The sequence below is a fragment of the Thunnus albacares genome, chromosome 15 (assembly GCF_914725855.1).
Source record: "Thunnus albacares chromosome 15, fThuAlb1.1, whole genome shotgun sequence".
Classification (NCBI taxonomy): Eukaryota; Metazoa; Chordata; class Actinopteri; order Scombriformes; family Scombridae; genus Thunnus; species Thunnus albacares.
In genome coordinates, this window is record NC_058120.1 from 10,291,283 (window position 1) to 10,319,237 (window position 27,955).

At 40.3% G+C, this 27,955-nt stretch overlaps 2 protein-coding genes across 2 annotated transcripts in view; both read left to right on the forward strand.

Annotated features, from left to right (window-relative positions):
• The first annotated feature begins 82 nt into the window (after positions 1-82).
• On the forward strand, positions 83-27,920 carry scaf8 (SR-related CTD-associated factor 8). The gene is made up of 20 exons (XM_044374658.1): positions 83-256; positions 1,230-1,313; positions 18,139-18,183; positions 18,510-18,671; positions 19,084-19,240; positions 19,382-19,509; positions 19,640-19,816; positions 19,902-19,981; positions 20,089-20,209; positions 21,254-21,385; positions 21,580-21,689; positions 21,957-22,150; positions 22,248-22,348; positions 22,606-22,719; positions 22,925-23,081; positions 23,453-23,583; positions 23,895-24,036; positions 24,120-24,167; positions 24,298-24,519; positions 24,611-27,920. The coding sequence occupies exons 1-20, from the start codon at positions 227-229 to the stop codon at positions 26,512-26,514; spliced, it is 4,239 nt and encodes a 1,412-aa protein (XP_044230593.1). The 5' UTR covers positions 83-226; the 3' UTR covers positions 26,515-27,920.
• The window catches only part of tiam2a (TIAM Rac1 associated GEF 2a), a 92,258-nt gene continuing 90,748 nt past the window's right edge, over positions 26,446-27,955 (forward strand). Inside the window, exon 1 of the mRNA XM_044374656.1 lies at positions 26,446-26,528. The gene's annotated coding sequence lies outside the window, so the exon portion shown is untranslated. The remainder of the gene's footprint in view (positions 26,529-27,955) is intronic.

The following is a 27,955-nucleotide window of genomic DNA, read 5'->3' on the forward strand; positions in this document are numbered from 1 at the left end:
CCAAGAATCAACGAAGAAGAAGAAGAAAAATCAGGAGGCGTTACTTGTAGTGACCAGTGGTTGCCGCTTGGGGTCGCTGGGCTCTCTGTAGATTTCCACTGTGGTTATGCGCCATATTGGCAGTCTCCTCCATCTCACCAAACGTCGAGCATGCATGTCTCAAACCGGTTATTGAGGAGATATCTGTAAATATTTACAGCCACCTGCGAGCCGAAATTACAATACTATGGAGGCCGTCAAAGCCTTTAACAACGAGGTTGGTTTGAAACCGTTGTAAAATGTTGAACGTGTCGGTTGTAGAAATGTTCTTATTCACGTTTGCAGTAGCTAACGTTAGCATTGACTAGCAGAAAATGAGCGGAGGGCTGCCTCACATAAGGCCGCTATCAGTGCACAACAATACAGCCATAACGTTAATTTACACAGTGGCTAATTCAGCCGGTTTTATGTTAACCACCCGGGTTGTTGCTGTGAAGAGAGTGACTCTTAATACACGGAGCGTGGGTTAGGCTGCCAGTCCGAGCAAATATTTTCCACAGACTGGTGCTAACGGTAACTAGCTAACCTACAACTTAGCAAACCCGCCTCAGTTGCGTGATAACTTGGCGAGCTAATGTTAGTTTAATATCGACATGGGTGAAATGTATCGCTTCCCTCTGGCGCTTTGCCAGATAATTAATGCAATGTAGCTAACTATGGCTGAATTATTTAGCTGCCTGGTGTTTAATTGCACAGAGCAAAAAAAAAAAAGACCTGTGATAATCTAGCAGACAGTTAATGCTGGCTATCAAAGGGCTCCCAGCTAGTAGCGTAGCCATCATAAGTCTGCATTGACAGTAAAGTCTGTCTGTCCTTTGTCATGGTCAGTGTAAATGCTGACCTCATTATGCACTCCAAGGTAACAGCTAATACGATTAAGATTTTACACCTGACTAAACTTGATTCAATTGTTAGTGGTTATATGGTTTTAATGATGTATCAAAACAAATAACCGAACTCAGAGGCAAGCCCACTACATCAGCTCATTATGTACTTCGTGGCTTTGTTGACCACTAACATTTACCAAAATAAAAGGTTTTAAAGGCTAGAAGGGAGAATGCATTTGATTATTCAATGGGCATATGGTTGTTGTGTTATTTTTATCATTATTATTACTAGTCTTGTTTTATATTTGAGTTACTATATTATATGACAAAAGATGTTTTCTCCTGTCTCATTTCATTTTCCAGCTGTACTCGTTGAATGAGTACAAGCCGCCCATCTCCAAGGCCAAGATGACCCAGATCACAAAGTCTGGAATCAAGGCTATAAAAGTAAGTATGTAGAGTTGAAAGATGAGGCAGGTAATAGAGAATAAAGAACTCAAAACACATTGAGTTTATGCTTCCATCCATTATTTTGAGTGATATATGAGAGGACAGGGAGCGAAATGTAGAACAGAAATTGACTTTTTACTTCAAACAAAGATATATTTGTGTCAGCCACAAATTGTAGTACAGCATCCGACTTCATTGATGCAAAATAGGTTTTTGAAAGAGCTTTTTAAACACACAAATACCATTTTAACAGATAATGGCCAATCTGCTGTTAGTGAAATCAAGCAAACATGGAAACGGGTACATTCTCAAAGATAAACATGCAAATGTAACTCTGTGGGCTGATATAAATTGTACAACAATACTAAAATCACAATGTGAGTGCCTGTATGCCCTCATTGTATTATTACAAGCTGCTCATCTCCTCTTGATTTCTGTGAGTGGATCCATTACTAACCAACATGAGCTCAGATAAGCTTGTCCACACAACCTGTATGATCTAGTAGTTTGTTTTTGACATGCTATTCACCCTCTGTGAATACTTCTGTACAGTGTGTAGGAATAAAATATATTTAAAAAATTAATAATGGTGAAATAACTCAGTTCTGGTTGTCGATTGAAAATATCTAGGAGCAAGTATAACTCTGACTACCTGGACTAATTGGGCAAGTAAAGCCAGGTATTCATGTTGAACCGTGCATAGGGATATGAAGGTAGTCTGTGTTAGTTATTGGCAGTGCAGATGACCTGCCTCAGCAGGCTTCTAGCCGAGAACACCAACGGTCTTGTAAAAGACTGTGATGGACTTGTACAAGATATTAAATTTCTTGTGACTATTTTTTCACAAATACCTGGGAAAAGTGTATCATCTAAAAATAGAATAAAGACAACTGTTGTCATTCAGGTACCTCTTTATGTTTCTCCAAAGCCTTGAGGTTGAAACTCATGTCATACTGGCAGGTATTTGGTAGAATTATAAATAAGTTCGGCTGTGAGAAAGCAGTCTCGGGTTAGTGAAAGGAATTCTGATGCTTAGAGTCAATCATGATAGTATGATGCACATGAGCTTAATTCCAAATTTCCATATGGGACAACCGTGCTGTGCTGTAATGTGAGCAACTGCAATCAGAGCCCATCTTACAGGAACTATACAAGTGATTTTTCATACAACTAATGTTGCTTACTTTTGTTAAGAAGTGTTGGAGATATGAGGTAGAGGGCTGCAGCGGGATTGGGATCCTGTGGGACTCCATATTAACTATAATTAAATATTTTAAATCAAAGATTAAAACTGGAAAGCCAAACCAGACAGTGACAGTCACTGCTGCATGTTACATACTGAAGGATAGTAATAGAGTGTACTATTCAATATGTAAAGTATGTAGGATGTTCATCAATGTGAACGCAGTTACTTTACATTGTTGCCCCTACCAAAGCTATTAGTGAGCAGCCAGCAACTAATCATTGTCTGGGGGGAAAAAAACTACAAACAATAAGAAAATTATTTTAAAAAGGATCATTTGAATTTCAACTTTTTGCATTAACTGGTATAAAAATTCTCCTCTCTGATATTTGAATAAACAAAGTGTGCTAGAGTGGACATTTTGGAAAATATTTACACTTAACAAGACTCCAGGAAGTCACTGCACCCAGCCAAGAAATAGTCTGGCACATAATCCCCCATAGAACCCCAACCTGTCATTTTTACGCTCCACTTTTTGTACAGATTAAACAAGCAAGCTATAAATAGACTTAAAGTCTGAAAAGATGTTTTGGATCGTAATCACGGCCCGTGTAGACAACTGTATTTATCAAGTCCTCTGGAGGGCTGATACACATCCTGTGTAGTCAACCTTACCTGACAGTCATCATTGGCAGCGGATGCACCTTATACAGTGGCAACAAACAGAAAACTCTAGTTACCAGTTAAATGTTGTATTTGAAGATCTACAAAATGTAGTTGCAAATTTATGTCCTAATTTTGTTGATTAGGTTTTGTGAAGTGACACTATACACATCTCTTAAATTTTTAATTATATTTGCGGAGCCCAATTTGCGGTCTGCCATTTGAAATCTTGTAAATGTTAAATGTTCATATTACTACCCAGCTATAAATGCTACCCAACTTAGAAAGCGATTCCTGTTCTAACACTACAGTCTGATTGAACAAAAAAATAACATCAGCATTGCTTGAACCTCTTAAGAGTAGCTGTCCTTGAATTACATGTTAGATACACCAGAATATTTCTCTTCTTTCACCCTTCATTCCTTGTCTAAAATTCTCTCCTATTATAACACAGCAATATAGATGTAAACTTACATACTCACTAACTAAACCCACTATGGTGTCATTTTTAGGGACATAGAAATAGAGATGGGTGCGACAGCGTTTTATCAAATTCAAATCAGTATAGAATCCACTTATCAAATCTCTTATTGAATCTAATCAAGGTCTAATCACATTTTTTGGTTGAGAAGGAAGAAACGCTATGGTTTTTAATGGCAGCCTAATTAATGTTCACAATGTGTGCCTACAACATGAAAACGACATGAGCAGCATAATATATGAAATGTTAATTAAATGTATCCGACACATTCAATTAGACGGCTGTAGCCTATTGTGCTTCAGGAGCTACTTCAAATACTGAAGATCCTGATTCAGAACTATTAAGATGATCAGATTAAAATGGTGGCATTATATAAATTAAAGTTTAACTGGCAGATTCTTATATTGACATTATGTGATCGGCTAGATCATTTCTCTACAGCAGGGGTTTTTCAAAGACTGAAACTGTGGGCCTCCCCTCAGACAAAGCTTGGAAAAGGACTCCCACTTTGAAAACCTCTGTTCTAGAGAAAGGTCACCAGGCTGTGAAACCACAAAAACATACAGTCTATTTGCAGTCATACAGTGAAGTTACAGAGTGATGTGTCTTTTCACTCACAAACAATTGTTGGCGAAGTGCAGACACCAGCTGCAGAGAGCACATTAACCAGAGAACTCCCAAACTTATCGTGTCAACATTAATTAGCTACAGCTGATCCAATATGCAGCTGCTTACATCTGTCATTTTAACCAGAGACAGTGATGATCAGCTAGGAATGAGAAGCTATCTGTGTTTTCTATTACTCCTTTGCTAATGAAAAAGAGTGATGAAAGATAAAAGGTTTGATAAACTCAGTGAATCCAGGTAGTTTATGATCAGGAACCTGATCCAAAATGGAACCAGCTACCAGAACCCGTCCCTACATAGAAACCGTTCAATGCACAGCACTGTTGGCCACAGGCTGTTCTCAGGTATTCGTAGCAGTGACATACCCGAGGTGCATTGTATTCAATACAAGCCCTCTTCAAGAGATTTGTTTTGTTTATGGCCTCTAACATTGAACTCAGCTGCAATAAAAATATCTTTTGGGGGGGTTTTTTTGTTATGTTTTGTTTTTTGCTTTTTGGTTTTATGTTTTTTAAGAGATTACGGTCATGTTTTTCCTTAACGTCAGCATTAGTCGCTATTTTGCCAAAAGACCCTTTTCTAATTTGTCTCTTATTTATACACTATATTGCACTGATGGCTGACGTCCTGCACCCTGGGCCTATTAAAGACTCTCAGAGAAAAAGGCTGATCAACAATCACTGACCAAGTCCTCATGATCATCTATGTTCACCTGAAATGCAAAACTGCTCAGCGTTTTTTTCTGAGATGCTTGAAGGATAAATGCCAAGAGTTTAGTATTATTCTAAACAAAACTACTTATCATTAGCACAAGTATCATTATTATTATTATTATCACTACTCCAGGTGAATTAATTGAAGTTATTGGCCTGACACCGTCCAGGACACCAGCCCTTAAAAATAAACCTTCCAATAATGTATTTTTCTTGACCTGTTTATACTCTTGTTTCTAAAGCTTTTGGTAATGCTGGTATTGCTCCTTATGTTGCTTGTGAATAACACCCGTTTCCCCTTCCCTCAGCAGCTCTCCCAGCTCCCCCAAAGCACTGAAAGTGAAGCAGGAGGATGGGGTGGAGAGAGTTACAAAGAGATAAGAGAATCCCTTACCAGCTTAGGTAGGAGTATGGGTTGTTTCACAAGGAAGATGGAAGAAGACTAAAATCATTTAATCTTAATTTGCTCCCACACACCCAGAGAAGCAGCTCTTTTGCTTTTGTCACTGTGGGCTGTACTCCTCCTCTGGTTGTCATGCAGTGGTCAATCTTGGTTTTTGAGCTTTTGATTGTGTTTGAATTTGGTGCAATCTTGTTAATTTTCTTCTTGAGTTGTCTGACTATTGTATTGGTGGTTTGGACTAGTTGATACACTTCCCTTTTGACACTTCTTGAAAGTTAAGTCAGAGTAATTTTTGTGCTGCTGCATAGTGCACATAGCAGCACTCATCAGTTAGTAAAGGGTTGTGATTGACCTTTGTCTTTGAGTTTATGGATATCCAAATACTGAACACACCTTTTCAGTCATTTATCCTCAACACAAAGGGCATTGAATACATACACTTGCTGAGGGTGGCGTGTTCTAAGCTGAATGTAATTTTATTCTGCACACCTTATGCAGAGTATTTGAGAGTTAGTAGTCATTCAGGAGTAAACTACTATCAGTATCTTTATTAATATGACAGTATTCATTAACATGATGATCTAATTCATGCCTGAGGGTTGTCTTTTTCACAGTGCTTGAACCCTGAATGTTTGTCTTGACAGAGCAGCAGTGATTTATGCCTTGTGCACACACAGTGTGGTTGTGTTGTTTCATGTTGGCACATGTAGTGTTGAAATGTGGAGGACTTGAAAGATTTTAGTCTTATCTGCTGCTCCGGATATGGTATTTAAGATGCAATTTCAAATGTTGATTTTAATAATAAATTAGGGCTGTCACTTTTTCAAAGATTCAGAATTCATTTGAATGCAACCCACGTAGCCTAATCCTAAACAGTCCTATCAGTTAGAAACAAGTTAACAGATGTCTTAAGATTTGTTGTCGTTGTTACATTACTTTTGTAAACATTTAAGGCAACAAACAGCCTTACCTTTCATGCAGGTTTTGGGGGGGGGGGGTTGTTTTTTTGTTTTGTTTTCCCCTTGTACTGTGAAATCCAAAATATTTCCACACATTAGATCTCAGATGGTTTGCACTCATGATTAGATGTTCAGCACAGCTCAGTCATTTCCTCCTTTTTGCTTAAGTGAACAGAAAACGGTATTCTAGTTTTCAGTGCTTCCTAAAGTGGTGCTGCAGCACCCTAGGGTGCCTTGAGGACAGGCCACGGGTGCTGCAAAATTTTGCTTCTTTATTCATTTATTGTACAATTTTAATATAATTTCACATTGTTAAACTGAGGTGACATTAACATGAATTATGCTTTATGTTACATTTTTAAATATATTAAAACATAAGAAATAAGCAAAAAATATTGATATCACTGTATTGAAAATGGTTAATATGCAATAATACCGCAGCTAATGGCAAGTCCAGGTTGCATTTTACTGCTTTACTCCTGGAGTGCAGAGTGCCCTGTTGCATTTACACGGTGAATTTTGAATCAGGGGGTTTCATTACTGACAGATTTTTTTGTTGATTCCTACATTGGAACCGTAGTTTAAATTTCAAATAAAAAGTGACAGCCCTATGACAAATCTGGAAGGTCAAATCTAACCCAGGGATGATCATTTTCCCGGCAGTGGACTGTACTCTATTGTCTCTGCACTCTCTACTTAAGCTGTGAGACAGTTTGACTTCACCACAGACTTTTTCCTCATCTTGACCAATCTGGCAGACTCAGAAATGTTAGTGTCATACGTTTTTAGTTCTTGGCTGAAAAACTTTTAGTATACATTTAACCTCAAACCATATTTTGTGTCCATTGAAATACGTGACCACATATGCAGTTGAGCAACAAATGGTTGTGGTCCTAGTGCCACAGTAGGTAGCTGGTCTATAGTTTGCAGTGTTGGCCTACTAGCGATTGATGAAGGTGCCTATTAGCAGCTTTTCAGCTGGAGATTGATGACTCTTTTCCTTTTGCGTGTTGTGTGTCTGGTCCTTTGTCAGTGCTGTGTCTTCCCTTTTCCCTCCCAACAGAAAGCGGAGGGCTAGTATAATAATAGTAACAGTAACTCTTGAAATCTTGTGTGCTGCTGTGGCAACTCCAGTCTGTGCAGTATTTGTGGTTTGTGCACCTTTAGGTCCAAAAATGACTTGTGACAGATGGTTGAGAAATTGTTAAATAGTGTTACAAATCAGGGTGCAAAATTAACATTTTTATCCTCCAGCCAAATGACGAGTGAATGTTCAAATTTTTTACTTGCCACTCAATAGATTACCATTGTTTGTTTTTTTTGGCTGGCAAGAGAAGCAAATCTACCAGCCATTTGCACATGTTACCAGCATTTGGCTGGTGCTAATTTTGTGCCCTGTTATAAATTATTTTGAATTTTTACCAAACTTTCTCTGAGTAGTTTGTAGATTTGCCACAATTCTTTAAAGATCAACTTGGTGGAATTCATAACATATTTAGTTTGTCACTTTTAATCTTTGGCTTGATGGCCCAAACGCACTCAAAGCGTCTGATGTGCGCGTTTTGAAGTACACCTATTGTTTTAAATGGTCAAACTGCCTTGATGCCCCTACTCCAACCTTGTTTCAGTTTTGGAGCATCAAATGAGGACCCAGAGACCAAAGCTGGGGGTTTTTGCAGCTAAAAAGAGAGAGAGCGCGAGTGAGCTGAAAGCACCAGTGAGTGAGTGTGAGTGAGAGAGACAGAGAGCGTAGCAGTGGTTGAGCGAGGAGAGTGATCAGTAGCAAGAACAAGCCTGTGAATGAGAGAAATAAAACGGTATTTTCTGATTGTTTCACAGCAGTTACATTATAAAGCACAAATAAATAACCATCAAACACTCAACAGATGATTTACTGTGGAAACAGAAGCTCTTAGTTTCATTTTCCTCCTCTGCATTTCTCCTTTTCATTAATTCATTACATCCGACCAATGTAGCAGTTAATACAAAGAACAACAAGACAAATCCGTGTTGGTTCTGGGGTGTTGGCATTTCAAATCTGATGCCTACAGTGCGCCATAGGAGCATCAATTGACCCGTGTCAAATGAGGCACGTCAATTACTTTCAGTGCGTTTGGGCCCTAAGACAAATGTTGCACATTGACTATCATTCATCAAGTGTCAGAGTATGAGCGCTAATCTAGGATTATGTCCTTTTTCATAACTCCCATAGATGGTCAAAGGGACTTGGTCAGTGATTTCCAAGATCAGCACTCCTCCTTCTTGATACTTGATAAATGCAACACAATGTATAGTTTAATTTACAATGAATTTAATCTCCCAAGTTACTTGATACAATTATTACCATAAATTCTCAAATAATGTCCAGAGCCTTTATTGAGCTCAACTGAAGAGAGAAATAAAGATTTAATTATTGATTAATAATTATTTTAATATTCATTTATTATTTATTTTATTATTATTATTTTATAAGGGACAGGCTGGTATTTTTAATTCCTCCCATTTTAAATCTATCTTATTAGATTTTAGGAAGAAGCCTCCCTTTTTCCTGAGATCTAGTAGATTTGGTAATGGAGTTATGACATTTAAACAAAGAACCATCAGCTAGTATAAAAACAATGGCAAAAATTAAACGGACTTTCAAAAGTAGCTTATGGAATATGGAAAACTATCCTAAATAGCAACCTTAGTACTATGAGTCACAATTCAGAACCGCAACCATTACTCAGACTTACATGTAAATAGTCTGCACCTGGTGAGATTGAGTTAGTCCTAAATGTTGGTTTTAAATACATTAGAAGCAATAACAAGTAAAAATGGACTTCCAGTTTAAGTTCTAATATCCATATATACTTAATTTAATGTCTCACTTATAAAGGGCAGTCTGTCAGCCATGACGGTAACAACAGCAGTATTACAACATCAGCTGGCAGCAGGGATGAGGGGCATCTGTTCCTTTATCTTATATGTTTGATGTTAAAACTTAAGTCACTGCACTCCTGTTGACAATGTTTGTTAGAGCTATGAATGATGATTGACAGGGTAAAACTAATTGTTTGTCGGGGTGGATATTGTTTAAAAAAAATTACGATACCAGTACCCTTAAAGTGATACCGATACCAATAGAGTACTTCATTCAAAACTTTTTTTTTTCCTACTTCACTACCACACAAACCTGCCCAAAGCGTTTATCATTTCGATAAAATCCTAGCTAAGCTTCAACACACAAAAGATGAATAATGTTAGCCTAGTAACCATTACACACAGCTGCAGTATGTCCTCTTGAGGAGAAGACAACATGGTGCAGGTGTGCACTCTGAAGTTTTCTCCATGCTTGATGAGGTGCTTTATCATGCTACTCATATTTTCAGTTTTTCCTGATATAATCCTTAAACATTTTATGCATTTATTTTATCAGACAGCTTGGCATGCTGAACTGCTGACTCTGTCAAATACACTGCGCTTGACTTCATCACAACAGACTGTATGGTTTGTAGCTGCTGCGGTAGTGGGCCAATCACACATCGCATTAAATGGAAGAATACTGCAAGCAAAACCATACAAATAGTCATTTTTTTTTCTAGATCTGGGTACAAAAAGGATTAATGCAGTTATCATTTAACTGGAGAAGTTTCGATACTACTTGGTACTAGGTTATTTGATCTTGGAGTAAATGAAATCCTCTTGCTGTGAGGACAGCTTAATTGAAAGTGAAGGAGAAAAATACATGGAAAATGCAATTAAGCAGCTGAGTCTATGTCCGTCAATGTAAATAAGTAAAACAACAAAATCAAAAACAGTGTAACAGTTTTTGTACTTTTTTCACCCATTTAAAATATTCAAGATAAATAATGAGTTCACATTTTTTAAACCAAAAATAAGCCAATTTTTAAAAAATTGTTCCATTAGTCCATAATACCGCCTGTATGGTACACCCACACAGGTGTTTTCACTTTTGGCTGACTAGACCTTGGACTGTGGGAGCATGTATGGACTGCTTGATTTCTGACGGATTGACTGTTTTAATCTCCTGTTGGCTAAACGAGACATATTTGCTTCGGGTCATGAATCGACCCACCACTTTGTACAGATTTCAATCTGATTGAGCTTTGACACAGAATCAGGAGGCTCTCCAGTGTCCAGCCAGTTTAAGAAAGGGGATGGGATTGACCTCTCATTCAAGAAATATTGATTGTTTATATCCTTGTTTGTGTTGCTCAGCAAATTAATGCAGGTAGCAGAAAAGGAGAGATGCGGCTTAGCTGCAGTGAGGGAAGGACAATGATGGAGGTTAATGAAAGGAAAGTGTTTGATAAGAAGCTGTATAATTAACAATTTTGTGGACTGTTGTTGTTAGACTGCTAGCCATTCTAGCTATTGCGCTTAATGCTTACAACCCTACCCATGCTGCTTCCTGTACTGCCTGCTTTTCATCACACAAATACATTTTGGCAGGAGAAATCCAGTCTGACCACACCTTTCAGGCGAGAAATATTACAACTTTATCATTCTTATTAGTGCATAATGTCTGGGGATGTCACATAATTCTCAGCATAGTTCCACCCACCTTCAGCCTGAGCAGATGTAATCAGCCACAATAACTCAAAACACTCGTGGGGCTGTGCAGGGCCTCTAACAAAAAAAGGCAACAGTTTGAAAAAATTATACCTAACATTTGTTTGAAATTTTTGAAAATAGACATCAAAGTTTTGAAACTGTTTGTATTTCCTGTTGGTCCAGCAGAACTATTTTTATGCCTCTACATTGCCGACAGCTATGGCCGGATGCATTATGTTTTGGGGTTGTCTGTCCATCTGTCAGTCCCACAGTCCCCAATGCCTTGAGGGAATTTCTTCACATTTGGCACAAAAGTCCACTTGGAGCTGATTAGAATTTGGTGGTCAAAGGTCAAGGTCACTGTGACCTCAACAAAACACATTTTTGGCCATAACTCAAGAATTCATATGTTAATTTGGACAAAGTTCCACACAAATGTCTAATAGGATAAAATGAAGTGATGACATTTTATATTCAAAATGTCAACTTTCGTAATGTTCTGCAATGACACTTTTCTGGTCTTATTCATCGCCATAACTCAGGAACAGAAAGGGAGATTGTGACCATATTTCACATTTGATCAAATATTGAATTGGTGACACTAATCTTGGGTGCCCACCTTGAAACTGTGGTGATTCTATAGATCTTCTGTGCTGCCGGGTAGAAGATGTGTGTGAAGCATCCATGTTTTAGGATTTGTAGCTTCTTTGCAGCAGCTTTGTCTACTGTCATGGCTACAACTTTGTGTTCTATCAGAATCAGCTTTATTGGCCAAGCATGTATAAGGAAAATACACTTATACCTTTTTATTCAATTCCTTCAAAGTCTTCACTACAAATATTATGAGTCTGGACAGACATGGATGTAAACTGCATCTCGACTGGTTGGCTTAGACATACAATCATGACGCGATAATTGTAATTTTTTCTTGGCCTAATCCTTGCAGCCTAAAATAGTTTTTGTAAAGTGTGTGGCCCTCAAAGCCCTGACACACCTATAGTACACCACACAGGACCCTGTGGGCATGTACCAACTGTGCTTGACTGACATAATAGAAGTAATACAAATAATAATAGGAGTTTGGTGACTGCAGTTTCCAGCATGGCTGTGCCCAAACTCAACCTGAGCAGAGAGCCTGTTTGTCAGGATATTGTTTATTTGTGTTCAGGGCCGTTAAGGTCCTTTCACATAAATGTCAAAGCAAACAAATTTATAGTACGTAATCTGAGGAAAAAAGCTGTCATTTGTATTCTCACATGAAATTCACAATTTTGTTGCAGAAAAATGTACAGCCTCCCAACATACCTCCTTCTGAACTTCACAGTGTTCTTTTTGTCTTTTCTTCTGCCTGCCTGCTTTTATTACCATGTTGCTCTCCTTTTCTTGATTTACATACAACAGAGTTTTCCCCACAGTCTTTTAACCTCCTACACTGCAAAAAGAATATCAGAATATCTGTAATACTTTTTATGCTGATGTTATAATTCATGCATTGTGTATAAACTCACACACATTGACCATATTCACCAGGTTGTCAGAGAATGTCTTACCTCTTTCACTTCTGTACTGCCTGTCCTGCTTGTCATACAGCTCCTCCTGCTAAAAAAAGAAACAAAACATCAGCTGCTTGGAGGCCATATTTAATTTTGGCACTTCATGCAATGTAGATTTGATATTTTATAATGTTCACTTAGACTTTTATTACTCATGAACACCATAAAAATCAAAAGAGGCTCACAGCAGGAAAAAAAGATTTTGCAGGGTAACCACATCATAGTAAATTCATAGTAATTGAAATGTACATTTTAGGTTTCCAGTTTAAGAAGAAAATTGTAACCGGACATGTATAGTTAGATAAATGTCAAAGTGTGACCACTATCGGCTTAATCTGCTGAAAAGCATACACATTCATAAACAAGTACTTAGTTTGGAGTGTGTCAAAACTTGTAGTTTTATTTTTTTGTATACTCAGAATAGTAGCATACTACAACTTACAGATACAAATATTAGGATTTGATGCCAACAGTGTAAACAAGTTTTCAAGTACTCAGGGATCATGTTGTTCAGGCTAAAGTGCTTGTGGCTCAGAACATGTTTTACTTAAAAATGCAGTCAAGGATTCAGATGGATATAGACTCCACATTGCATTTGTTGTGTTGTTTATATGTGAGCTTGTATATCATCAAGCTTAGAACTGGTGTCACAGTTATCTCAGGCAGCAGTTCATCTTATTTACATTTTCTCTGATCTCATATTATCTCTGTATGTTCCACTCAGCCTGCCACCTGTAGATGTTAAGTTGTTACAAAGGATGAATATACTTTAAAATGGGGCAGAGTAATGTTGCAAAGTAGTTTTTATTCTTTGCACACTTGATCAGGCTCTGCAGTATGCTAGAACCGTTGCCTAGATACGGGTCCACACTGCAGCAATTAGAGTAAGAGCATGTGTTTTCTCATACCTTACAACCACATGTCTGTGCTCTGTATGTATGAGAGCTGGGAATCTCTTGATTGGATTCAATTTTGATTCAGGGTGCAATGATTCTATTCAAAATAATTCTCAAAGCATCTCAATTTTTTGATTTCCATTCCTTTACTTATCACGTAACCACGTTTATAATAACATTATCTATCATCAAAATTCAATATAGATAATATATGTGTGTGTGTGCGTTCTACCATACAAAGTCAGTACAATCTTAACGCAATATCAACTCTTCTTTCAACAAGTTTCCTTGTTGCCTCTCTGGCTCTCTCATCTACACGTGACTGCCACAGCTCAGCTGTCAATTAGATACTGTCTTACACTCACCCTATCGGCTGCATATGTATGTGAGACACAGCAACAGACTGACTGCAGTCATGCTCCTAACAGCTCAGTCTCAGTTTAATTAACTGTTGACCTGGCTCGGCCTTGATTCAAAATAAAATCAGCATCAACCTATCAGTGTGAGAAAAAGTAGCTCAGTCCATGCAGAAGTTTTCAAATTATAAAATTATGATACCAGTTTTAGTTTGTATTCCATATAAAAGGGCTGTCACTTGGGGAAAAAAATAGGGCTGCCCCCAACCAAAGATTTTTGACGACTAATAGTCTTAGTTCAAGCCATAAGTCGAATAGTTGTCACATGTTTGTGATATTAATTTAATTATTTAAATATTTTTCAGATATCAGAAAATGGTTTGAGTTCCAACACTAACATTTTTAACACTGAGCTACATCACAGAGAAATACAAAACTATAATAATGAGCCTTTAAAATAGAAATTTTACAAGCGTGCACACAAAGCGAGCTGCCTGTAATGACAATAAATGTGTCAGGACAACCAGCAAGGAGACTGAGTTACCTTTTTCAGTCCCGTGGGTCACTTAGTTCCGTTAAATCCTCATATTTCTTATTTAAGGTGGTTTCCCAGCACGAAAGTGCCAAAGCTGACAAATCTTTCCAGAGCAATCGATCACAGCGGACTGGGTCACTGACTGAGTGATGAAGGTCTTCTTGGTCGCCTCGGCCAGGTGTTGCCACTTATTGTATCCGTTGTTTCAACTTAAAAGCCCTCTAGCATTTCATACACGGTCCAGCCATACTAGGTTTTGACCTAATTTTGGCAAGGTGCAGCTCTAGAAGGGAGTTTTGAGGGGTTTTTTTTCCTGGTGGACTAAGACTCTTCTCATCGACTAACAGTGGGTCGACTATTAGGGGGAAGCCCTAGGAGGAAAAAAAGTCATATGGAACCTTTAATTGTAAACAGTGTGAGATTTGGTCAACATTTTATTGTCACACTATCATGTTTTGCAGGTAAATATTGGTCAGTGTTGCCTATTATTATCATAATAGGCTAGCTGGGCCTGGGGCTGCTGATTAAGATGTTTTCATTTTCTACTTATTTAAGGCTCATGTAGCTCACGTTGATTTGGGTTCTTTAGAGAAGGCATCTGTCCTCTCTTGAGTTATTGGTTTCAGTCTAAGATCTTTTCATGTATTGAATACATTTAATTCTGTAGTAAAGCTACTGTTTACTAGCAAATTGACTGGTGCTACTCTCACTTTCATTCCTGAAAGTGTCCTCTTGACACACAGTTACTTTGCTTACTGCATGCTTCACTGGACACACACAGCAGTCACGGCTGAGTTTAAAATCATAACAAATGAGATACTTTGATTGTTTTTAAGCTGCTTTTTTGTCATTGCCACAGTCTGGTGTTGGTGTTGTTGTATTCTGCAAGTGTCATGTTTTCCTGAACATTTGTTATTGCTCTTGTTTGAGCCCATCTGTTTTCTTTTAGTATGTATAGTTGACAGCTTATTTTTAATTGCTGCAACTACAGAGATTTGTGCAAGGTGTTGATTGAAAAAATTGGTTCCTGGCAGCTCACTGATAAGTTTCCATGAAAGTATGTCTATTTTTGACAAAATCTTTAAAGAATGCCTAGAAAACAGCATTTTATTGACTTAACTTGTGTAATTACTATACACAGTTGGTAGAAATGCAACAGTTTGACAGTTGCATTTAATTTGCACTATCACAGTAACATCGTCACTACCTCATGTTATCCTAAGATCACATAATATATATGAGCTTGCCTGCAGTTACTTAACAAGACTTTTCATCTGTCACTTTATTCAATTGGAATGACCATATTCAACCTATTGGTCCCTGTGATAAAGAACCATTAACTCTCACTAGTCACTCCTCTGTACTTTGACTCCATCTACTGGCTGATTGTAGAACTTGAGCTTTTCATACGAAAATGTTGAGCTACCACTGCAGTCAACATAAATTAAGTGTGGCTTAAGACAAATTGATTTACTTACTTACAAAATGCATAGTTTTTCAGCCCTCTTCGTCAAAGTCCTTCTAGATATGGATTTGAAAAAAGAAGGCTGCATGACCATGTTAATTTTTACTGTAAAATGAAAAGGGTACATGTGTAATCCTTTAAGTTGTTTCCCCCTGCAGCAAAGACTTTCCTCCTCCATTGTTGAGGCTGGAATTTCAGTACTTCTGTATATCACCCTGTGCATGCTTTGTGACCTGCAGTGCAGACTGCAGACCTCAGACAGTCTTAGGCTGTCTTAATTTGAGTGGCAGTCATACAGAGTGAGTGCCAAGAACTCAGTAGAGATGTTTCACCCTCATCATCTCTACACATGAAAACATTAGCTAAAACAAAGTGATTTTTCTGTAGAGCATAAGAAGACAGCCATTAGATCATTAATCTGTGGCTACTGAATAGTACAGGTTGGGATTGTTTTATTTACTTGTGAATAGTACTATAATAGGAATATACATTTTCTGACCTTGACAGATGTTTTATAGACTTTGGCTGTGGTGGCCAAAATTTGTCAAGCCTTGTTTTTTTTTTTTTTTTTAGTACTGTCATCACATTTATTGTTTTTCTGCTTTATATCGGGCGTGCTTCATGCCTCTTTTTAAGCTCTATGTGAGGTGTCAATAGAAAACAAGGCATAACACTCAGGCTACATCCACACTTCTACATTTTCGCTTTAAAAGGCATAACTTTTGCTACGTTTTAAACCTAGTGTCCACACTACTCTGGCATTTTTGAACTCCTAAAACGAAGACTTTTGAAAACGCTGCTGAACCTGTTTTAATTTGAAAGCTCTGCTATTGCGTTTTAGTCTGGACGGGCAGAAACGGAGACTTTTGAAAACTATGATGCAGACACCCATGTTGGCTTCCTGATTGGGTCTTATCAGTCACAACGTGTCGTTCCCTGATTTGTCACACCCCTCACCATGGTCTTATTTTTCACCATCGCTGTTCTTCCTCTGTAGTATTATCTGCAACAAAGCAACCAGCCACAGAGTAAACAATCTGCTTCCTGTTTCAGGCATGTTAGTGTGGACAGAGATCATTTTCATTTTAAAATGAAAATGTGTAAGTGTGGACATAGTCTCAGTGTAGTATTCACACCTCAATAAACCACTCCAAAATCATATGAACTACATACATTAATATTATCCTTGCTTGATATAGGCCTAAACTTGAACATGCACAACAGTCTGCACAAAGTTATAGAATAATGCAGTTTCCCAACATCCGGGCTGCATGAAACAATGATTCAGCCAAAATGAAGGGAAACACTCAATAATGAGTACAATGAAGTCACAGGCTCGTAAAGTGAGGCTATTTTCATGGTAACTGATCTGAACTTTGCGCAATCTGTGCTGCTTTTTTCCAAGTAGGCCATCAATATGCGAGGTAACCAGTCTGTCTTTGAATACTATTTTGGTTGATCTATTATGGATGGTTGAGCCAAACTTTAATAAACCATTAATACTTCAAACCAATACCAATTTGAGCCAATACCTATTTTCTATCATCTTCTATCATAAGTTAATGCCATTAGCATCAGTTGATCTGGAGAGTTCCACAAGTACCAGCTGCCTGTTAATGGCCATCTACTCACCTTTTGCCTGCAGGCTACCTTTTATATTTAACGGCCCTAACTGACCAAAAAGAACAGGGACAAAATCTAACAAGGCTATAGACTGTACAATAAATTAAAGTGATCAATTGTGTAAGGCTGTATCTGTAATCACTCCCTATTCACTATGTAGTGCACTTAACTCCCATTTTATTAATATGATGTTTCAATAAGGTGAGACATTTTGAAGGATGACTACTTACATGTCCTGTTAACATAAAGACAGTTTGTTTATTAATGAGTAACAATGATCAGAGAAGAGGTATTGTTGCAGTAAACCTCACTTAGCAGACTACGTTTTTAAAGTTTGAGGTATGCCCTCCTACTGTTCTCAAACATTTTTTTTGAATGCTCCTGCATAAAACACTCTGGCAAGGCCACCGCTATCATGGTTACCCATGTTAGTGTTTAATTTACATTCAACACACTATATGTGCCAGTGATTCTTTGCATTTCTTTCTCTCACACCCTCCAAAATTGGTGAAAATGCCAAAATTGCAGTTAATCTATCTGTTCTTAAGGTCAATAATGGGTGTTCCTGGTGTTTGGATGGGTAGGTAACGTACAGGAGGAGCCGCAGCGAGAAGAAAAGTGTTCAAAAAAACTGAACATTCAGCACACAAGCCTGTCGTGCATTTTCTGCCCCTTTTCTCTCATCATATTTAGTCAGAGCCCCTGCTGGTTTAATTTTATCTGTGCTGTTTTCTTGAATGCTGCTCTGAGATACTGCTGCTCAAGTCACTCATCACAAACTGTTTTATTTCCTTTGCTTCTTTTTCAGTTTTACAAGCACGTTGTCCAGAGTGTGGAGAAGTTCATACAAAAGGTCAGTTGTATCATAGATGAAATTCTCAGTCACACCCAACCTAAGTGCAGCAAAATATTGGGAGTTAAGCATTACTGAATATACCAAATTTGAAAGGCATTTGTACTCATAAAGTTTGATGCAGAGGTGATTTCAGTTCAAAATGTTATTTCCCTTCTTAAATCTTAACCAGTCTCAAAGGAAATGTAGAACACCACAAATTGCAAGCAATTGCAAATTGTTAGTGTAGAACTGTAAATAGGTCCCAGACGGTAAATTCAAGAACTCTGTTTTTTTCCATTTTTTAAAAATGTACTAACACCAGCCATGTGTTTCTGTATTGACAGTGCAAACCAGAATACAAGGTCCCAGGTCTGTACGTCATCGACTCAATTGTCAGACAGTCACGACACCAGTTTGGCACAGAGAAGGACGTTTTTGCCCCACGCTTCAGCAAGAATATCATCACAACGTTCCAGCACCTCTACCGCTGCCCTTCAGATGATAAGGTCTGACCATTTTTAATAATCTGTGTTCCTCTCTGTGACATTTCATTTTTGTGGCTTTTCATGGTTTTATGAGAGTTGATATTGGACCCTTTGCTGTTATCCCTCTGTTTTACATAAGTTCTTTGATAAATAAATGGGGCATTGGTAATGCACTCATTCATTGCATTGTTGCAACTGAGTAAGTGCAGTTTTGTGCATTTTGAGTGCTCACTTAATGTGTGTCCATAAATCAGTCACGCCTTTATGCTTAAGTAAATCTTCAGTTTTTGGCCTTGAGATACTGGCAGTTTTATTATTTGCTGTTTGTTTTTGTAGGCTTCACCCCTCCCAAATGGTGTTTAGAGCAGTGTCTTGGTTCACATTTTACTGTTATGTCACTGTTTCTTTTTGTCATGTGTACTTGCGTCTCCAGAGTAAGATAGTGCGAGTCCTGAATCTGTGGCAAAAGAATGCTGTCTTCAAGAGTGACATCATCCAGCCTCTGTTGGACATGGCTGCAGGGATTCCTCCTCCCAGCGTCACCCCCGTCATGCCCAGCAGCGCTGCCCCAGTCAATAACACTACACCTGGTCAGTCAGAGAACAAACAAGTAGAGTGGACAACACACACCCATATGCTGTGATAATGTGGTCAGACAACTTGTTTGACACCACTAGATACTGTGGTTGGTTTATGCTTTATTTTGAAACATTCTGTCTCTGTGTGTTCAGGCACACCAGCCACCCCGGCCACCCCAGCCAACATAGTCCAGGGTCTGCCTGACTGGGCATCCCAGATTACCAACACAGACACCGTGGCTGCTGTTGCACAGATCCTACAGAGTCCCCAGGGACAACAGGTTAGCAAACATGTCCACAAACTTTTCAGTTATTAAACAATTAAACTCAAGATTTTATGGGTAAATAATAATGGTATAATAGTGGTAAAAATGTGTCAAATCTTGTTTTATCACCTGTTACTGGTACCAGCTTCAGCAGCTGGTACAGAGTCTGCAGATGCAGCAGCAGAAGCCACAGCCGTCGCTGCTGCAGGCCTTGGACGCCGGCCTGGTGGTGCAATTGCAAGCTCTGACAGCTCAACTTACTGCAGCTGCTACTGCCAACAGCCTCAACCCCCTGGAGCAGAGGGTCTCCTCTTTTAATAAGGTATTGCTGGAGCCAGCAGCCACTACTTTCTCATTTCTTGCTTCATCTGATGTCTCTAAATGTGATAATTTTGTCTTTGTTGCAGAAACTTTTGGGTCCGTTTGACTTCGGGAATGATTCTGAACGTGGTGAAGAATCTAAAAAGGACTCTTCATCATCTCAACTGTGAGTTCAGTAGGTTTTATCATCAGACTGTTACTTCTCCAACACCAAAACTAACACTTCATCCCACCTGAGTGCTTGTATCTAATCAAGCTTTTTGACCGCTTCAGGCCCATGGTGTCGGAGCCCATCAACAGCTCCTTGTTCCACCAACTGGCTGAGCAGCTACAACAGCAGAACCTGGAGCAGTTTCAAAAGCAGCTGCTGGAGCACCAGCAGCACCAGCAAAAAGTAGGTACACACACACACAGGGAACTGTTTACCATAATTTTTCAGGATCGATGGTGAGCTTGCCTTGGTTTAAAAGATTTCTCTGTTTTACCCATTTTGGATAGTAAATGGCTGTAAGACTTGACAAAGACAGGCTTGACAAAGAAATAATGTTCATATGTGCAAACAAATGAATCTCATATCTGCAGTCAGATATTAGGCTATAGTACTTTAGAAGGACTTACCATTTCCCCGGTGATAACACTGAAGGTGACAAATTCATTTCAGATCAGAGGTTTGTGACGCTCCTCCATACAAATGAGCTTAGATTTCTGAATGAATAGGTACTTTGTGTTAATGTGTGCATAAAAACAAAGTCTGAAAAAAGCATTTAATTAGTCTGACAGGTAATGTTGGTGGTGTGGGTCTATCAGGCCTGTACAGTTTGAGGGCAACCAAAACTGCGCATGCACACATACACCCTGACAGTCAATGACCAAGTAATAACTCCTCATCACAGACATCACACTCTGTCCTTCACAGATCTTAAGACCTGTAAGCACCACAAAAACGCCTCAGCCAAGGAAAGGAAATTGTGTTCCTCACAGGGCAATAAGTTGATTTACTTTGCCCACTTAGATGCCTTTTTTAATAAAGGACAAATTATAGGTACTAGAATTGAAATGAGTTGTTATCTAATTAATCAACAGGAAATTAATTGGCAACTTAAACATTTTGATCCTAGTTGGTCATTTTTCAAACCAAAATGCCAAACATTCCCTAGGTCTAGCCTCTCAACTATGAGGATTTGCTGGTTTTCTTAGTCTTATGTGATAATAAGCTAAATATATTTGTGTCTTGGCCTGTTGGTCAAACAAAACAAGAAATTTGATAATGTCTTCTTGGGCTTTAGGAGAGTGTGATAGGCATCACTCACAGGTTCCTGAAACTTTACAGACCAAACAACTGTAGAGAAAATATTTAGCAGATTAATTGATAATTAATCATTATCATTAATCATTAGTTGCAGCTCTAACAAGAACACTGCTCTCGTATTTTTTCCAGGCTATGAGCATAGAAGGGCAGGATTCGATCTTTGGGCAAGAGAACTCAGTTGCGACTGCTCAGGGCAGCAGCCAGCCACAGCTTCCTGAGCCTGAGAACAAGCTGGACGACTCCATAGACAACCAACAGCAGGTATGCCTGGCCAGTGGGACATTATCAATATGATTTATACTTTGGTATGTATATGCCTTTATCATAGGGGTTATTTTCTCAGCACAAGGACTCACACAGGACTGATGGTTCAGATGTGGTAGTAATGACAGCAGTTTTCTACATTACCTGGTTATTTCTGTGTATAACGGTGTTGAAATGATACTGTTTTTTAGGACATGGATCTGGACGAGGGTCCGGATGGAATGGAGGAGGAGATCTTTGAGGCGGAGGAGAAGAAGACTGTTAGCACACGCTCCAGAACACGCTCTCGATCACGCTCCAGGTCGGTCTCGCTTATTTCTGAAATCTCATTTTGTGGTAGGATATACTAAATGTGCCAGTGATTATTTGTCTATACAAGTCTGTAATATTAAGTTGCTCTAGTCCTTTAAATAAACAGACTTGTAGCTCACAGTAGTGCATTTTTAAATTGGACAAATTTTTGATCTAATAATGAACTGAAAATAGGTGTTGGTGCTGAAAAAGACGGTAAACAAAAAAATCAGTCCGAAAAGAAATTTCTATAAGTTTTGTTCTTCTCTCTCTATAGGTCACCTAAGAGGAGAAGGTCCAGGTCCCGCTCCGGCTCTCGGAAACGTAAGCACCGTAAGCGGTCACGTTCACGCTCCAGAGATCGTAAGAGGAAGTCATCACGATCATACTCAAGTGAAAGACGCGCCCGAGAGCGAGAAAAGGAGCGGCAGAAGAAAGGACTGCCTCCTATACGATCCAAGACTCTAAGTGGTAAGTGGAAGTCATTGTTTTAGTTGAATATTTTAATTGTTGTTTCTGCCACTACTTCTGATCGGTAATAATTGTTTTTCTTTCTATCCATTCCTAGTGTGCAGCACAACGCTGTGGGTGGGACAAGTGGACAAAAAGGCTACTCAGCAAGACCTCACTAACCTGTTTGAGGAGTTTGGCCAGATAGAATCAATAAATGTAAGACATTTCACTCTACTAACCCTCTAATTTATTTAAAGTATATTGAATTTATTGTCATGCAAGCCTGTTTGTCATTGCTATATTGTGACCGTAATCAGCTTTTCTCCTTTTCTCATTTACACATTTTTATCGGTCACGCATGTATTATTACTCTCCATTGTTTAGTCATGTCTTCTTGTTTCACCTTCTTATGTCCTTTGTAATCTCTGTGTGTATATGTGCGTGTGTGTGTGTGTGTGTGCGCCCCTCTGCAGATGATCCCTCCCAGAGGCTGTGCCTACATCTGTATGGTCCACAGACAAGATGCGTACCGCGCCCGCCAGAAGCTAAGCACTGGCTCCTTTAAAATTGGCTCCAAGATCATCAAGGTACACATTGACTTTATACTGTAATTTGATTGATTGTATTGTCATTCTCCCTGCAGTTTCTTCTAATTTAATTGTCCATTGACCTCTCATGGTGAAACCCCAGGGAGAGTTTAGGTTTCCAGGCACATGGATCCTTTTATACTCACAGAAACGTCTTTGAAAAAGACTCTGTCCCCTGACAGTCATATATGTGTATCTGATACAGATTGCATGGGCCCTGAACAAGGGAGTAAAGCAGGAGTACAAGCAATTTTGGGACGTTGACCTCGGTGTCACCTACATACCTTGGGAGAAAGTTAAACTGGATGACCTGGATGGCTTTGCTGAAGGAGGAATCATTGACCAGGAGACCGTCAACGATGGTGAAAAGAAACACATTATTTATTAATCTTTCTTTGGCAGAAACATTTAAGTTTACTGACTCAGTAGCAATGCTGTATAAGTAGGACACGCAAGCAAGTTTGTACACATGATGAAAGCATAATGCAGATAAGCAAACACAGACACTTCTTGGCATTTGATCATTTAATAGGGTTTGTTTTCCACTCCACTCTCTCGGTTGCTTGTTTTGTTATGGTAATGCCTAAAATCCTTCAAGAAATCCCATCGGGAATCCACCTCCCTGATAGAGAGATGAAGACGCAAATTGAATTGGAAAAGCATAACAAAACTGCCAAATCCAAACAAAGAATTGGATGATAGTTTTTAACATTGTTTTCATCTTTTTCTGCAGAGTGGGAAGCAGCCAAGAATGCTGAGCCAGCTAAGGAGGTTACGAGCCAACCAGTAAGCGCTGAGACTACAGCGGTATCTAACACTCAAAATGAGACATATAACCAGCAGGTCACCATGATGCCTGTACAGGTAATGAAGAGGGTCTGTCTCAATTAATGGTTTATAATATTTGTTTGTGCGATAGTTTCATCCATTCTGTGGTCAGTATGCATTTATGTCAGTAACATTGTCATATACAGGAGAATCAAAGGAAATCCTTTACTAACTCAAAATAAAACTTGTTAATTCTAGCTGACAAATCCTCAACGCCTAGATTAGAATAATTTATACACCTTTGGGTTTTGAGAAAATATATGAACTGTAACCTGGCCTTTGGTCCTGCAGTGGTCATTGAAATTTAGAGTGTTTAATGCCTATGTCCTCCACCTCCTGTCATCCAGCTGCCAGTGGCCCAGGCTGTTTCCAGTGCAGTGGGTTTGGTGCCTCCTACTTTCCCTGTCACCATGAGCTTACCCCCACCAGGTTACGGGCCGCCACCACCCTTCATAAGGGCTGGCTTCAACACTTCACAGCCTCCTCCAGGTAAATGCTGCAGACTCAGTCATATTGACGATCAGACCGACAGAAATTCAAAAGCTTACACATACTTCTTTCCTGTTGTGCAGGTTTTATGCAGACAGCACAGACAGCAGCCATGGCCTCAGCACCTTCTTGTAAGTATTAATGGTGTGCTAATCCTATGACTTATACATAGATATAACATTGTTGTGTTCCTTTAAAGAAATAAGCTGGAAGTTTTTAAGCTTAGATTAAATGGGTTGTTACGCTTTTACCCTCCTGTAGCTCTAGTGCAGCCTTCAGTGGCAACCAGCCAGGAAGCTGTCAAGGAATCACCATTCAGCGCTATGATCCCTCCGACTACTATCCCTGGCAGCTTCATGCCCTCAACCATCCCAGGAGCCGGTGTGTTTAACCCAGTGGGAATGCAAACTCAGCAAGCCACCGGTGAGAAAATGCCACAGTCTGCTGATGGTATGGATGCCACTGCAGAGCTTACACTGCAAGGTGAGACAATGCTAACAAGTATTTTCTTTATTAGTGTTTTGATGCACAAGAAAAATTGTAACGTTTTCATAATATTGTGTTTCATCCCCAGGTATGCAGAATGCAGTTCGCAGCGGAATGGGTCTCCTTGGCATGCACCCCACTGCCTCCCTCACCCACCCACTGCACCAGACTGGTTTGACTGGTCAGAGAATGCCTGGACTGCTGCCGTTGGATGTGCGTCCTAACCTCCTCCAGCCTGGGGCTGCCGCACGCTTCCCACTCCTCATGCAGCAGGGCCCTGCCCAGCAGGCTGCTGTCCTCCTTGACAACTCACTCCAAGCTCAAGCCCGCGCCAGGGCCCCCTTCTCTCAATTAGACCCCTTTAACAGGGCCCCCAACCTTAACAATGAAAATGTATCTAAGACAGAAGATGAGTCTTCTTCTGGTGCTGATGAGGGCAAAGACCAGGACTATCGTTTCCCACCAATGGAAAAACAGAGCACAGGCCTGCTGAGGACCCCTCCACCAGAGCAGAGGGAGCCCCTTGGAGGTGGTGGAGGAGGCAGGCCTGCCTTGCTCCAAACTCCAGGGACTCAACCTGCCAGAACCAGCCTGCTGGGACGTCTCCAGGCTCTTGCAGGATTTACTCCTGATAACCGCTGGAGCCAGACCAGAGGGGACTTTGATGAGCGAGACAGCATGAGAGGAGGTCCACAGGCTCCAGCAGGTCCAAAAGGCTTCCAGGAGGATCGCCCCACACCAGGGCAGAACTATCCTAACCGCTTTGACAACCGTCCTGGGACAGCAGGAGGAGCAGCTGGGGCTTCTGGAAACGCTGGAGCTGTTGGTGGGCCACAGGCCTGGAACCGTAGTGGTGGTGCCACAGCGCCTTTTGACAGTGAACTACATCAAGACCTAGATGACCGAAGACGCCCATGGGACAGGCAAAGAGACAGAGATGAAAGAGATTTCGACTTTAGGAGAGAGATGAATGGAAACCGCCACAGCCGTGAGAGAGAGCGTGAGAGGGAACGCGAGAGGGAGAGAGACAGGGAGCGAGGCCGAGATCGTACCAGAGAGCATGAACGCGACAGAGACCGTGATAAGGAGAGAGACCGTGAGAGGGAGCGCGAACGCGGGGGTTGGACACCTCTTCTCCCTCTACCAACACCTCTGCTTCCAACTCCAACTCTTAATCCCAACCTGACCCTGAACCAAGGCAAACTGCTTGCCCCACTCAAATTGAACCCCCAGATTCAGCCACGATTCCAGTCCCCACTCCTGCCTCAAGCTCAGGCCAAACCTCCTCTCTTGGGCCTGAATCAGCCGCTGCCTCAGGTTCCGATTAAGTCTCCACCTCCATCACAGAACCAAGCAGCTGTGCCCGAGCCCCAGCCAGAAACCCCGGCTCCGTCTGAGACACCTCAGGCGCAGTCACCACCCTCAGCCCAATCCCCATCAGACAGCAAGAGTCAGAGCCCGTTGCCTGAGGCTTCCACTGAGGCCCAGTCATCACCGCAACCCGAGACCCCGCCACACACAGAGTCACCGTCCCTGCCCACAGCCCAGTCCCCCTCCAAGACCATCGCTTCTCCAGACACTGAGACCCCAAGCCAAGCCTCACCACTTGTTGAGGCCTCATCCCAGGACTCACCTGTGGCCTTCACACAAGCTGCCAGCCCACCTGAAGAGACTACTCACTCTCCGGAGGAGCAGGAGAGCCCACAGGAGGATGAGGAGGAATCACAAGAGAAAGCCTCCTCGCCCCAACCTCATTGGGTCAATGGACCTGGGATGGACAATAGCGCTGTGTCTGAGCCCACACCCGAGGCCTCTCCTGAGCCCACTCCAGAACCCTCCTCCGACTCTCTGCTCCCTGAAAGTGAACCGGAGCAGCAGCAGCAGGAGCAGCTTGCCTCACCTAAGGACGTAGACAATGAACAGAGTGAGCCCATGGAGGAAGCTGCAAGTCAGCCAGTGGTAGACACTGTCACAGACACTGAGGGGACATAATCATCACTCAGTAGGTAAAAGATCATTTTGTAAAGTTGTCTCTTCTTCTCTGTACTCATGTCAGCAAACCACCACCACCACACGGGACATGGCGAATACTGACTCACATCAGTTATTGTCTGATAACCAATAACAAATGATTTTATCTCTCACAAATACCAGTGTACTTAAATAGAAGGCTCATTAGCTGATTTATTGATAGAACATTTTGTTTGTATTTTATTTCCTTTTTCCTTTTTTAAGTTGTAATGCCACCCCACTCGTTTTAATAATCTAAGCTTGGTGAATTTTATTGAATTGCCTGCCAAAATGTTTCAATTGTATATGGGGGAAATTAGTTTTTGACCTTCCTATGGAAGAGAGTAAGAAATCCTGGCTGTTCGACAAAGGATTGAATACAGTTACACATGATACTTGAAAATGGCAGTTGCTGGCCCATTTCTGTCTCCTCTTCTTTTAAAATGCTGCTGCAAAGTTTTCAATGAATGCTTTTGTGGTGTCCTACAATGCTTTCTGTTTCTAAGCAGAACAAATTGCCTACATACAGTGAGACCAGTACAGCTGCTTATAATTGGAAGAATGGACATTTTTAAAATGAAAACATGAAAATGTTGTATCCCCAAAATAAATGTCTGTAATTTGTTTCTAATTATATACAGTGAACACAAGCAGAAAATTACATGCCAGGGGGAAGAAAAAGAAAATGAACAGAGGGATGTTCTGGATGTCGGGGTGCATATTGTTTTAGTGTGAAATAAACATGCTTTGTCTGTTTAAACACATGCTTTAGGACTGTTTTCTGACCCAGGACCAGTGGAAACTAAGAGTGCTTTACAGACTCGTACACATTGCGTGCTGTCACTTCAGTCGATTTGACGTTCTCGTAACTCAAGTTGCTGCTATACCATCCATCCACAGAGCACTTTGTTGGATGCAACCGTGGGACTTGTAGTTTTTAGGTTCTGATGACTTCAGCCTGTATGTTTCCCTAAGCTTTTGCTGGGTGACTGTTGAGGATGGGATTGTGCCTTTTTGAATGGATTTGTCATTCATGATGCTACCCAACACTACTGTGTGATTTACACCAGACTGTGCGTGCCACTCCGTGTCAGACGGCTCTATGAACAGAATGCTACCTGCACAGAATTGACTGGCCTACCGTTTGAATGGCAGCTGGGCAGTTTGTACAGCACTCACCTAGAGGAGAACAAAGTCTATATACTCCACCGTTCTGTGCATGCAGGCCTGTAGCCATGTTTTAACCTTCCTGTCTCTTGTTCATTTCATACTTATAGTGCTTTTCTGTTGAGACATACTACTAGAAACCCATAGTCTACTGTTCTCTCAGACCAAATGTCTACTACAGGAGATGTGATGTTGAATAAAAGTTGAAGGTGCATCAGTTATTTCCCCCTTTTTATTGTCATGAATCCAGATTCAG